At 45.4% G+C, this 14,566-nt stretch overlaps 1 protein-coding gene across 10 annotated transcripts in view; it reads right to left on the bottom strand.

Annotated features, from left to right (window-relative positions):
- Positions 1-14,566, bottom strand: part of PHC3 (polyhomeotic homolog 3) — a 133,935-nt gene that overhangs the window by 88,332 nt on the left and 31,037 nt on the right. For 9 of the 10 annotated variants that reach the window (XM_029615141.1, XM_029615144.1, XM_029615140.1 and 6 more), the window contains one exon: positions 10,970-11,128. The exons of the other annotated variant lie outside the window; for it this stretch is intronic. In XM_029615141.1, coding sequence (XP_029471001.1) covers positions 10,970-11,128 — 159 coding nt within the window. The remainder of the gene's footprint in view (positions 1-10,969; positions 11,129-14,566) is intronic. 10 annotated transcript variants of the gene reach the window in all.

Below are 14,566 nucleotides of genomic sequence, written 5' to 3'. Positions count from 1 at the left end.
TCAAAAAAGACCTAAAAACTTTACTGCTTCGCAAATTTTTCACGGACCCCCAATAATCTGCTCATACCTACTCTCAAATGAACTAAGAACTACATTTCCTATCTAACTCATTTCCCTCCTCTTCCAACCTTACTTTACTTACTAGAATTGTTATTCTATGTTTTTACTTTAATGTTCACAATGTTATAATAATATCTCAAAATTTCCTTAATATATTTCTTCACTATGTAAACCGTTATGATGGCTTCACCGAATAACGGTATATAAAACTCTTCAAATAAATAAATAAATAAATAAATAAATGAGCTCTGCGCCATAGGAAAATCCAGGCCTTAGATTGTAAACCCTCTGGGGATAGGAAAATACCTACAGTACCTGAATGTAATCTGCTTTGAAGCGCTGAAAAAAAGTGCAAAAAGCAATATCTTATCTGCTGCCACCATGTAAGTTTTGTGACATGACCTAAATATTTATTACCTCTTAAAAGGTGTCCAGAGAAAAGATAATAGAAAATTTTAAAGAATCACATAATTCACACCATATTTTTCTGGAAGAGGCCAAAGTCAGGGGTCACTAATCCAACCTAGAAGGCCAGAGGTGGTAACCAATAAAAGAAAATAACTGCACAGAAAGTCATCACAGGCCAACCTGAAAATGTGGCCTGCTGTTAAGTGTGCCTCCAAAAGGCGGCCCAAAGGCAGTCATCCCTTGGAGAGTTCCTTGTGGAGCAAATGGGTTTGTTATGTGATTTTTATTAGAGAGGTAACAGATTTAAGCTATAATTACTTTTATTTAAATATATTATTATTGACTCTACTGGCTCATTTCCCAATGAGTGTAGGGACTGAGTTCAATAGAGCATTATGAACTTTTTATTATTGTGATGTTATTTTGATTTATATTATGAATTTATATTTTATAAACTATTTTTGATCTGCATTTAAATTGTTTTGTATATAATTTTTATTTTGCAACAGCACAGTTTCATATTACAAATAAACTTGAGCATTCCAAAATGAGCACAAAAACCCAGAATTACTAAAACTGCCTGGAGTGCCATCCGTGCAATCCTGTGTCTGTTACAAATCTTTTCAAAAACTTTGAACAAACTCAAGAACATATCCCCAAATGTCCCACTCCCCATCCTCCTCTATGCACACAGTTCATTCATACACTCCCATACACACACAGTCTACTCCCTCATTGTTTATTTAAATTGTTATGAATTGTATTGCCTTTCTATTTTATGAATTGTATGAAACATAATAATATTGTTGTAAGCCACTTTATGCCAGCCATGTAGAATGTAAAGGCAGGAAATTAAGTGCAAATAGAAATGGATATTAATGAGGCTATTATTGCAAAACTTTAATGACATTTCTGGAGGCAGAGTTCAAGATTTTGTACCAAAAGTGCACATTAATGTGCATTTTATGATGCTCTTCATCACAGGGCTTAGTCATACGTGAAGAAGCATTAAACATGCTGCAGTAATGCACGCTTTTAGCAAACTTTAGTAATTAGGCCCCAAAGTATTTCCATCACTGTTTGTCCAGCAACCATCAAATTTGCGGTGTTTTCTTCCAGTAATTAGTCCAACTTGCTATAAAACTGAACAAGCATTACCTAAGAGCCCTACATGCAATGAGCAATATAGTAAGCATATTAAAGTTGAAAATGGACAATTAAAAATAAAATAAAACCATTCAAAACATTTTCTAGAGGATTTATAGTCAATTCCATTCTTGCCCCTTGGCTGGTAGGACCATTCAGAGTTAATTTTTAGCCTTTGGGAATTGCTGTTTTAATAATGTAAAATACTTAAATTAATTACTTTTATCACTCTGGAGTATCATAAGCAGGTGGCTTCCACATATATATCATATATAATGGAGAAATTACTTACCTGATAATTTCGTTTTCCTTAGTGTAGACAGATGGACTCAGGACCAATGGGTATAGTGTACTCCTGCTAGCAGTTGGAGACGGATCAGATTTCAATCTGACCCTAGTACATATACCCCTGCAGGAAGTGTAGCTCTTCAGTATTCTCCTCGAAAAGCCTTGTGGATATATGTGTGACTGACTGATTGATTAACTTAATAATTTGGTTAACTTGGATAACTTCATAACGTCATAACTTGGTTAAACGTTAAACTTGATTATCTTGATTAACTTGAACTGGTTGATTGACTATAGCTGGAGACTGCCAGTGTACTCAACCGGAAAGCGTCGACACCCGGCAGGGTGGATGCCCTAGGTAAATGAAAAACATGGCTTACCCTTGAACATTTGAGGGCCTTGCGTGATGGCAGCCAAGGGTGGGATGCTGAGTCCCTCTGTCTACACTAAGGAAAACGAAATTATCAGGTAAGTAATTTCTCCATTTTCTAGCATGTAGCAGATGGACTCAGGACCAATGGGATGTATAAAAGCTACTCCCGATCCGGATGGGAGGCTGCCCGTGACCCACTTAGTATTGTCCTTGCAAATGCTGTGTCCTCCCGAGCCTGAACATCCAGACGGTAGAATCTGGAGAAGGCATGGATAGAGGACCATGAAGCCGCCCTGAAGATCTCGGCCAGTGACAGCATTCTAGTTTCTGCCCATGAAACTGCCTGGGCTCTGGTAGAATGGGCCTTGACCTGTAGAGGTGGTGGCTTGCCAGCTTCTACGTAGGCCGCCTTGATGACTTCCTTGATCCAGCGGGCGATGGTTGCCCGCGAGGCCGCTTCCCCTTGTCTCTTTCCGCTGTGAAGGACGAAAATGTGGTCCGTTTTTCGTACGGGCTCAGACATTTCCAGGTATCTGGATAGGAGTCTGCCGATGTTGAGGTGGCGGAGACTTCGGGCTTCTTCCGAATTCTTCCGGCCATCCATTGTTGGTAGCGAGATGGTCTGGTTAAGGTGGAAGTGTGAGACCACTTTGGGGAGGAAGGAGGGGACCGTGCGTAGTTGGATGGACCCCGGGGTGAGCCTGAGGAATGGCTCACGGCAGGAAGGTGCTTGTAGTTCAGATATTCAGCGGGCTGAACACACCGCCAGCAAAAACACCGTCTTCAAGGTTAACAGGTGAAGGGACAAGCCTCGTAGGGGTCTGAAGGCAGTTCCCGCTAGGAAGTCCAAAATGAGATTGAGATTCCACAGAGGTACCGGCCACTTTAGTGGTGGGCGAATGTGTTTGACTCCTTTCAGGAAGCATGACACGTCCGGGTGAGAGGCTATGCTGTCGCTCTCGCACTTGGAGCCGTAGCATGACAGGGCAGCCACCTGTACCTTGATGGAGTTGAGGGACAGGCCCTTCTGTAGTCCGTTCTGTAAGAATTCCAGGATCACGAGAACTGTGAATGAGCGTGGTTTGATGTTGTGGTCTTCGCACCAGGCTTCGAATACTCTCCAGATCCTTATGTACGTTAGTGATGTGGAGAACTTGCGTGCTCGGAGGAGGGTGTCGATTACCGCCCCCGAGTACCCGCTCTTTCTCAGGCGAGCTCTCTCAATGGCCAGACCGTAAGAGAGAATTGAGCTGGGTCCTCGTGGAGGATCGGACCTTGTTGTAGCAGGTCCCTGTGTGGGGACAGGGGTAGTGGGTTCCCTGCCAGCAGTCTTCTCATGTCTGCGTACCAGGGTCTTCTCGGCCAGTCCGGAGCCACCAGAAGAACTAGTCCCTTGTGTAGGTGTATCTTGTGGATGATTGCGCCCAGTAGGGGCCACGGCGGGAAGGCGTATAGTAGAGTCCCGGGGGCCAGGGCTGTACCAGGGCATCGATCCCTTGGGTCTGCGGTTCCCGCCTGCAGCTGAAGTATCTGGATACTTGGGAGTTGGATCTGTTTGCCAGAAGGTCCATGTCCGGTGTCCCCCACCGATCCACTATTATCTTGAAGGCTGTGGGTGACAGCCTCCATTCTCCTGGGTCTAGACTTTCCCTGCTGAGGAAGTCTGCCGTGATGTTGTCTTTCCTGGCGATGTGGACAGTGGAGATCTCCTGGAGGTTTGCTTCCGCCCACGCCATCAAAGGGTCTATTTCTAGGGACACCTGTTAACTTCTGGTTCCCCCCTGCCGGTTGATGTAGGCCACTGTTGTGGCGTTGTCCGACATTACTCTGACCGCTTTGTTTCGAAGTCTGTGGACGAACCGCATGCAGGCTAGTCTGACCGCTTGCGCTTCTAGGCAGTTGATGTTCCATCCCGCCTCTTCTGCGTTCCACTGCCCTTGGGCGGTTAGCTCCTCGCAGTGTGCTCCCCATCCTCGTAGACTGGCATCTGTGTTGAGTTGAGTCCAGGTTGGGGAGGATAGTTTTGATCCCCGGCTCATGTGGCTGACCTGCAGTCACCACCGTAGCTGGGTCCGAACTCTGCCCGGGAGTGATAGACGTACGGTGTAGTTCTGGGACCGTGGGCTCCACCGAGATAGGAGTGAGCACTGTAGGAGCCTCATGTGGGCTCGCGCCCATGGCACAACTTCCAGTGTGGATGCCATCAGCCCGAGGACTTGTAGGTAATTCCATGCTGTGGGACGAGGATCGTCCAGCAAGGTTTGTAGCCGGTTCCACAATTTTGATCTCCTTGTGGGGGTCAGGCTGACCTTGTCCTCTTTGGTGTCGAATTGGACTCCTAGGTATTCCAGCGACTATGAGGGCTGTAGGGAACTTTTGTTTGTGTTGACTACCCATCCTAGGCTTTCCAGTGGAGTTATGGCTCTGCTGGTTGTTTGGCGGCTTTCCTCCGGTGACTTTGCTCTGATCAGCCAATCGTCCAGGTAGGGGTGAACAAGGATTCCTTCCTTCCTCAGTGTTGCCGCCACCACCACTATTACCTTGGTGAACGTCCGGGGTGCTGTGGCTAACCCGAAGGGTAGTGCCTGGAACTGGTAGTGACGGTTCAGGACTTTGAAGCGTAGGTAGCGCTGATATTCCTGATGAATGGGGATGTGCAGATAGGCCTCCGAAAGATCCAGGGATGTGAAAAACTCTCCTGGTTGTATCGCCCTTATAACAGATCTTAGGGTTTCCATGCGGAAGCGAGGGATCCTGAGGTGGCGGTTGACTGACTTGAGATCCAGGGTGGGCCTGAATGTTCCCTCTTTCTTGGGAACGATAAAATAAATGGAATAATGGCAAGTATTTATTTCTGTGGAGGTACTGGGGTTATGGCCTCGAGTGCCAGTAGCCTGGACAGTGTAGCTTCCACTGCCCCCCTCTTGGAGGGGTCGTGGCAGGGGGACTCCACGTACTTGTCCGGAGGGGTTCGTAGGAAATCCAGGTAGTACCCCTCCCGAATGATGGCTAGGACCCACTTGTCCGAGGTTCTCTCGACCCATCTGGGGTAGAATAGGGCTAATCTGCCCCCTATGGCTTCTTCCCTTGGATGGGTCGGCTGAATCTCATTGTGGGGTGCGGCTGGGGCCCGTACCAGAGCTGGCTCTCCTCTTATTGTGCTTGGTCCGAAAGGACTGGTTCCTGCCCGTAGGGCGGGGCACTTGATAGTTGTTCCTGTAAGGATTGAAGCGCTGTGAACTTCTGCCCCTGGAAGACCTGGGGAAGGGATACTGATTTCTCTTTGTCTTATCTTCCGGCAGTCGCGGCAATGGGGACTCGCCCCATTTGTCAGCCAGTTTCTCTAGTTCGCTGCCGAACAGGAGGGATCCTTTGAAGGGCATCCTTGTGAGGCGCGTTTTGGAAGATGCGTCGGCCGACCAGCTTCGGAGCCAGAATGGTCTCCTGGCAGCCACCGCAGAGGACACTCCTCTGGCCGCTGTGCACACTAGGTCGGAGGCAGCGTCCGCTAGGAATGATACCGCTGGTTCCATGTCTTCTCCCGGGGTGTTGTTCCTGGTTTGTGATAGGCAGGCACATGTTACCATGGTACAGCAGGCCGCAATTTGTAGAGACATAGCGGTGACGTCAAATGATTGTTGGAGGATGGACTCCAGACGTCAGTCATGTGCATCTTTGAGCGCAGCTCCTCCCTCCACTGGGATGGTGGTGCACCTAGAGACCGTGCAGACCATAGCATCCACTCTTGGGCATGCAAGAAGATCTTTGGTTGCTGGGTCCAGTGGGTACAGGGCCGCCAAGGCTCGTCCCCCTTTGAATGCGGATTCCGGAGCATTCCATTCCAGATCAATCAGCTGTTGTGCTGCTTGTAACAGAGGGAAATGGCGAGAAGTCTGTTGAAGATCCTCCAGCAGGGGGTTCGGTTTCGGTTCCCCCGAGGTACCTGGGCCCGGGATAGAGAGCTCCGTCAGACATTGACAGACCAGGTCCGGGAGCTCGTCCTTTGTGAAGAAGCGTCTCATCGTTCGGTGAGGCTCTGTCCCCGGGGGGGAGCTCCCCTTCTTCTAGGGGTTCGGCTTCTTCCTCAGAGGTGTCCGAGTCCCCGTAGGTGGGGCTGCTGGGTAAGGGGGCCTGTGCCTAGGTTTTGAGGGGCCTGGAGCATGTGGGTCCTCTGGTGGAGCATGTGGCTGGACAGCCAGAGGTTCAGTTTGCATTTGAACAAAGGCATGAATCCCCTTGAAAAACTCCACCCATGATATGGATGCTGGATCAAAGCCAAGGGGCGCTGGTTCCTTGGGGATCCCCGTCTGTGGGGGGGTCCCACTGGCTAGGTCCAGGGTGCCCCCTGAGGAGCTGGAACTCAGCCCTGGGTGGGACTGGCCCTGAACTGGATCTCCCAGGGCCTCCTCGCACTGCGTGCACAGGGCGTCGGCCTCCTCGCTTTGTGCGGCTCTGATGTGGCATGCTGGGCAGAGGCCTTGCGCTTTAACTTCTGTTCCTGGGGGTGCCATGGTTGTCGGCGCGTAAATCTTGTGCACTTCAGTGCGCTTAGATTGAGCGTGTAAGTTGTGCGCGTGGCTGTGCCGTAGATATGCACTCGGCTATGTGCGTGCAAGTTATGCGTGCAAGGGTTTATGCGCGCATAAGTCTGTGCGCACAAGTGCTTTGTGCACCTGGCTCGGAGATGTGTGCTTGGAGGCGAACGGCGCGGCGAGTAGGCCAAGATGCTACGGCGAGCACACGGGCAATATGGCGACCCCCTCAGAGAGTCTCCACCTGGGCAGACTCTTGGAATAGCCGGGGCCTGGCCCTGTTAGGGCGGATCAACCCGGTGGCACTGGTCCCGGTCGGTGACCTGTGCTCGTCCTCGACCCTCGGAGACCGGATTCGAGTAGAAGATTTCTACCTTACCTTGTCATCGGCGCTTCCCGGTTTCGTCCCGGGCGGTCTCCGGCTGCGGGGGGAGAGGGCAAATACCTTCACCGCCGCGCTCGAGGGTGCACCCGCTGCCTCTAAGCCGCGCCCGAAGGATCGGGGGCTAGGTCCTCTCCGCGATTCGGCCGCCGGACCGAGGCTCACCTCAGAGGGACCACGGAAATCACCTCGGGAATCTCAACTGGGGGAGGGACCAGAGGGTACCACCGCAGGAAAGCGGGGCTCGTCTTCAGGTGGGTTTTCTTCTTTCAATTTTGGGTTTTCTTCTTTAAATTTGATCTAACGCTTGAGAGCGTGCAGATAGTTCCTAACTGCTATGGAGACGGAAAATACTGAAGAGCTGCACTTCCTGCAGGGGTATATGTACTAGGGGCTGACGTCAGATTAAAATCTGATCCGTCTCCAACTGCTAGCAGGAGTACACTATACCCATTGGTCCTGAGTCCATCTGCTACACGCTAGGAAACTGTAGATGCTATGCATGATCCTCTACATTTATAAAAGCGTGTCCCATGTAGCCAGGGCTGCTTTGAAGCTGTAACAGGCGGTGAGACTTATTTGGGCCCTGCTGTTTCTGGAGACCCCAGATGAATGTTTCTCAGTCTTGGAGCGGCGGTGAGATAGAGCACCCATAGCCCCCTACGTTGCTTCTGCCCTGCCAAGGACTAAAGATGGACATTTTTTCTTTACTGTGCTGCCTCACTTCCGCCCTGCGGGGCTTAAAAAAAAAAAACCATAAAAGCAGTTTGCAACTTATTTTGCTGTCCCACAGCAGGAGCAAAACAGCAGAGTCAGAAACTTTCCTCCCTCCACAAGGAGAAGAGCTGAAGTATACTGGAAGGGAAAGGAGTAGCAGCAGCAGCAGCAGTAGTGGTCAAGGAGGAGATTCCTATTTGTTCGGTACAAAAGGGGGTGGGGGAGAGATGGCTGAAAGAGCCAGAAATGTTTATTTTATTTGCCATAAAATGTGGGGCAGGGTGTGGGAAGCAGAGTATGGCAGGAATCATCATGCTTCATATTCAAATTAAGTGTCCAATATATTTCTTCCCAGATAATATACAGGTTCTATGAGTTACTCCTTTTTGATTGCATAGTTTTAACATCTCAATTTACAGGAATCGATTTGCCATGCTAATCTAGGACTCCAAATCGGGTGCTTCATGGAGCCCTAAAAATGTGTTAAACCTGCTCTTGTGAAAAACCCAAAGGTTAATTAATATCTGTATTGGAATGATAGGAATGAAACCACTCTGATAAGCATAAGAGGATCTTTCTTGATCACATTAAGGTAGCACTGACCCTGGAAATAAAAATGGCCCAGTGGCTGTATTTGTGTTTAATTACTGATAGGCATTATAGTACTTTTTTTTAAAGATTTAAACACCCAGAAATAAAAACAATACAGCTTGTTTTTAGTAGGAAATGGAGAAGGCTTAACATTTTCTGCTTTACCAATGGATTCTTGGGTTTTTAAAAAGTGGAAAGTATCGCTTTTTTTTTTTAAAGAGATTTTCTCCTGGTTTCTGACCACCTCAAAACCTAAAAAATTCTGACATTAGCAGTTAAAACAAATCCAGCAGAGAGAACCATGAAATGCACAGATATCAGAATATTAATATTTGCCAAGCGTGCACCTTCCACTGGAGAGGAACTTTCAACCTCAAGCTGACACCTGGAGAGGTGCGTATTCAAGGGCTTTGCACCTGTAACTGAATCATTTCCGCCCGTCACTGGATATGTTTTATACGGTTAACATTTTATGCAGGTAGGGCAGGAGGCAGGGCTTACGTTTGGCTGGGTGGCACGGATACTGAGCACTAGCCAGTTAAATTATACAGGAAAACTCGGTGGGAGAAAACTCATTGGGTAACTTTAGGAGAGTCTATTCCGCAGCAGACTTACCCAGGAAAAGTCCTGCTGCGTTTCTTGCTTAAAAGTAACTAAGGTACAGTTACTCGGTTAAAATTCCTGCTCCCTGGGATGCTGAATATGGTCCTTCTTGTGTCCAGTCAAAACTGAAGGAAAGTGGCAGCAGTGTCGATGAAAGAAATCCAAACTTGCCTATTATTTCTGATATATCCTGGAAAATAATCTGCAATCATTCTTCATGCTAATCTGCACCCAGATTTAATGTACTGACAAGACTTCCAAGAGACGACAATCCCCACAATAACGAGCCTCAGAAATGCAGCCTAAAACCGAAACCTATTAAAAAACATCAGGGACGGGAACATTCCACAGGATCCTCTTAGGAGATTAACAACCAGGGTGCTGCCAAGATCCATGAGGACTGCAGAAACCTGCATGGATTTCTGAAGAAACAGCAGCCTGACAGCATAAAGTAGCTACTGAAGTTATTAAGCAACGCCACGGGCCAGGCCTGGGTCTGAAACCCAAACACTGCTTTGGCACAAAGCAGCTTCCTGGAAGAGCGAAACTACTCAGTAAGCTATGAAAGTCGCAGTTCTTTCCTGCACCGCAAAAATCAATGCATTATTTTAAAGCACATTTCCCCAAACATCTTTTCTGGAGGGCAATGTGTTATGTACCCACAAAGATTGCCCTGGTTGAAAATCCTCCCCTTCAAGACACGCCTGGGCTTTCACAATCTGCCAGAGGCGTTCTTGGGGGGAGGGGAGAAACAGCACACGTCTATTTGATTTTTCAATCTTCACGTGCTGCTGCTGAACTCTCTTATCGAGCCACCTGGGAAAAAATTGCAAATGCAAAGTAAGCAAATTATTGGTATGTGACTACTTGCAGGTAATTAAAAAAAAAAAAAAAAGTGCTGAAGTAAGCTTCCTCTGAAAATGAATCACCAGGAACGCACTTGCATTCCTTGCAACTTGCAGGCTATTCAAAATTGCCTCCGAGTGCCTCCTGCTTGCTTCCAAAATTCCCATGAATGCTTGAGGGGATAACTGGAAGTACTGAGGTTTTCCCCAGTCTGTTCTTTAAAAACGGATTTGACTGGGATTCCATTAACAGCAGTAAAATTAAACATGGACTATAATTACATTTTTATTTCTTCTTGCAGGGAAAAGGAGGGGGCTGGGAATTAAATTCCCCGTGACTGCTTTGATAAAACCAGACCTAAAATCTGTTTAGCAGTTAACTGGGGCTGAGAGAAAATGCTGGGCAGCGAGTCCAAGTTTCCTCCCACTCCCTCTCAGCTGCAGCCTCCAAGAAAGAAGGAGCAGGAGAAACGCGCTCCCCTCCCACTCACTGCAAAATTAAAATGTCTGCAGGGAAGAGGAGGAGGAACTGCTGCGTTAAGGGAATCCCAACAGAGTAAGCATGAGGCATTAAGATTCTCATGCACGATTACTCAGCCCCTACAGGCAGGGTCACATCAGAGTTGTGGCTAAACGTGAAGACGCTTTAATTCTGGGCCTGACAAATGCATGTAAGAAGGTCTATTAAAGCAACCTGCCGGGAATACAAGGCAGATGGCTGGGTTTGTGCCTGCATCCAGTGCACTCCTGTTCTAAATGTAGTCAGTCACGGGCACTTCAAAGTGCAAGAGCTCAGGGCTATTGAGCTGGTTCTACAGAGAATTATTTTTCCTCGCCTCGGAGTTCTGATAGTCACTTTCTTCCTTGGTGCCAGAAGTTATAAAACAGTATTCATTTGAAAAAGAGAAAAACGAGTGCTAGATTATTATGCCTAGAAAACAAAAAAATACATTAGCCATTTGCAGGAAAATAAATAAATAAATAGAATTAAGAAAGTGCTCAAGTAAGCTCTTGATGGTCTTACCATTTGAGCTCGAAGGTACATTTGAGCCTGGCTTGCAGTCAGCGTTGGGGAAGAACTCCCCAATAACATAGTTTGTTGGGTAATGCTGCTACTGGTAGTGCTGGAGGCCTGGGATCGGCTCATTAACTGTGCAGGTGTAGGAGACGTGGACAAATTAATCTAAAGAAGAAAGAAGTGGTGATTACAATTAAAATATTGTCGTCTTTGATAAATCTTTGTACTGAATGCCCACCGTTGCATCTGAAGCAGCAGAAATCATTTCCTCTTTGCTCAGATGCGCATTAGGCCTTCCTCCTTTTATGACATACCAGTAATGAGAACTGAATTAGTGTTAAAATTTGCACTTGCTGTTAATAGAAACATCCACAGTTAAACTCGTGCTTCATGCTTAAACAGGCCTCTCCCTCATAGAAAAACATTTTAGAAGTTTGGGACTGACAGTTGACTTGGGGATTGTCTGATCTGTGTTTTGACAGCAGTTGGATGAAATGCCATGACCAAGTGATATTAGATTCCAACATACATTTCTTAGATATTCTAGTCGCTCACTATATGCACAAAATATCTATTAGGCACCAAGGTATGATGGTTTACAGGCGCCACCAGATAAATCTCACTCTTAGAGGCTCCACAAAGATTTTTCTCCTGCTTTATACTCATAGCAGTAGAATTCCTTCTAGGAAGCTCAACTCTTCCCATACTTATCACTATATTCATATTTGTAGCTGGGAACATTAAACTGCTAAAGGCCGTGGTAGCTCATTGTCAATTTTGTCAGGCAGTAAATGGAGGCCACCGTTTTCTTAGCTTTCTGAATACTGTCTAGCTGGTTCATTATCTTCCCTTATCCACCCCACAAGCTACAGTGAGATAAGCAGAGAAGCGACCCAACCTCACAAGGAGATCACAAGGAATGAAACTTTGCAGCCTCCTTTTCTTCCCTGTCATGGTTTCCATTAGACATGATCCCACATAAGATAAATGAAACAGTGCAACTGTATTCCATTTTTCCTTAATCCTGCGATTTCTACTTTCCTTGCCTGTGTGTCTCACAGCAAAGTTTATCTGTATCAGCAAAAACTTTACATGATCATGCTAACCAAAGCTATCACAACAGCAAAACAATAAGTATGAGTCACATACTGCCCATGGATACTAAATCTTCAACTCTTGATCCAGATACCCTTTTGACATATAAAATACCCTGTATGCACAAGGATTTCCATCCATTGGATATATAATTGGAAGTTCCAGAACAAGATAGACTCCAAGAAGGCAGACTCAAGAACAACATAAGAAAATATCAAATCAACTTTATTTATAGCTTGTCTTTTCTTTAAAAACATAAGAACATAAGAAAATGCCATACTGGGTCAGACCAAGGGTCCATCAAGCCCAGCATCCTGTTTCCAACAGAGGCCAATCCAGGCCATAAGAACCTGGCAAGTTCTTTGACAGCTAAAGGCAAGGAACAATAAATCTGCAAACTGCAGCAACATAAAAATACACAAATATCTTAGAACCAGATAATACAAATGACATATGGACAAGCTAACAAGTAGAAACCACATGCAACTATATAAAATACAAAAAAAACCACATTTGAAATCTAAAATTACATCAACAAAATACAAGAAATAAGACATCAGATGCTCAAAATCTGTTAACTAAACCATAAAACCTTTAACAATATGATTAGTGCATTAGATGCTTAAAAATCAAATTAAACAGGTCACAGGAAGCATCAGTAAACACCAGGAAACTGCAACCTCAAGTTAAAAGTCTGCTCAAATATTATTTCACGGTGAGGATGGGGGATGCAGACAACAGCCGTTCAAAGGAAGTTGGAGAGACAATAAGAAAATGTAAGAAAGCGTGATAAACACAGATTAGGCTCTAGTCACATAGAAATGAAAGAAAGCCTGAGATCAACCGATGTTCACAACACGACAACAGAAAGCAATCTGGGCTGACTAGATGGGCCCTGCCTCCTTATCTGCCATCATATTCTAGTTTGAATGTTTTTAGAAAGCTGATGAGATAAAGCACATATGGCAAATATGTGTCCAGGAATAAAGGTAATAAAATAACTGAATAAGAGAAACTAACAAAAAATCTCATGTATCTTATTAGTGAAATTTGGGATACCTGAGAGGGTCTCAATCCAGTCCTTGAAGACCTAACAGCCAGTCATGTGTTCAGGAAACCCTCAATGAAAATGCATGAGATAGATATGCATACAATTTATCTCATGCATATTCATTTTGGGTATCCTGAAACCCCAACTGACCAGGTGATCCTCCTTAAGAATCAATGAATATTCCAAGCTGTCCGGTGTTTTGCAAAAGATAGTTCAATTCTGCTGAACCCATTCAAGTATCATCCAATGCATGCATCTTCTGACCAGGAGGAAGAACAGTCTCATGCCAGACACACTCACAAGACATGAAATTCTTCCTTTTAGACATTTGTCTCTAATCAATATGAAAGAAACCAAAGGTGCTCCTTTTTTCTTTTTTTTAAATCAAAAATTATTCAGTTCTAAAATTTCAATTATATTCTTTTGCCTAAGGGGAAAATACAAAAAAATAGTCTGAATCTTGGTAAGTGATCACATTATGGTTTAGTGGGGTTCCAATTTCATGCTTCTTGGTTTCCCTATCCCTATACATCACCATGTTTGCCATGGCGAATACTCCATACCAATCATCAAGAATCAACGTAAACATCAAACTAAGCCTCTCCCACAACACTACAACCGTCATCAAAGGCTAATTCCAATAATGATTTCACCAATCACACAATTCCTCGGCCTTTCTCTGTTATCTCTTACTCTATTCAATGCTCAATCACTTTCAAAAAAAACTCATATCTTAAACGACTACCTTACTGAAGTAAACCCAGATATCTGTGCAATCACAGAAACGTGGTTTAAACCTTCAGATTTAGCTCTGTTAAATCAACTACCAACTCAGCTTTATGATTTTTTCTCCATACCTAGAACCAAAAGAAAGGGAGGAGGTCTGCTTCTCGCAGCCAAGAAAGGTCTAAGAATATCTTTACAACATTCATATACCACATCAAAATTAGAGCTCTCTTTCTTTAAATCTGATCATTTACAAATTGGCCTAATCTACGCTCCACCAGGATCTTTAGATTCTGACCCTTCACCAGTCATTGAACTCTCTGCCAAATACGTCAACCCAGACAAACCTGCCATCTTACTGGGTGATTTCAACTTACATGTCGATGCTTCACCACAATCCCCAAATTGTGTTACCCTACTCTCGGCTCTCAACTACATGGGCTTCACACAAATTATAAAAGCCCCTACCCACAAAGCAGGTCACACTTTAGACCTTATTTTCATTAATCAGTGCATCTCAAACACAAATACAATCACATGTTCACCTGTCCCTTGGTCGGACCATCAAATCATCAACACGACCTTCAAGATTTCACAACATCCTCCACTTTCGTTCCCAAAAAACACTATTCAATTCAGGAAACCTTGTTCTACAGACCTTCTCATCAATCAGTTCACTAATGAATTATTACATCTCGATCTCTCCAACGCATCTACAGCCACCACCTCAT

The sequence above is a fragment of the Rhinatrema bivittatum genome, chromosome 9, assembly GCF_901001135.1.
Source record: "Rhinatrema bivittatum chromosome 9, aRhiBiv1.1, whole genome shotgun sequence".
Taxonomy (NCBI): Eukaryota; Metazoa; Chordata; class Amphibia; order Gymnophiona; family Rhinatrematidae; genus Rhinatrema; species Rhinatrema bivittatum.
This window is presented reverse-complemented; position numbering and strand designations above follow the sequence as displayed.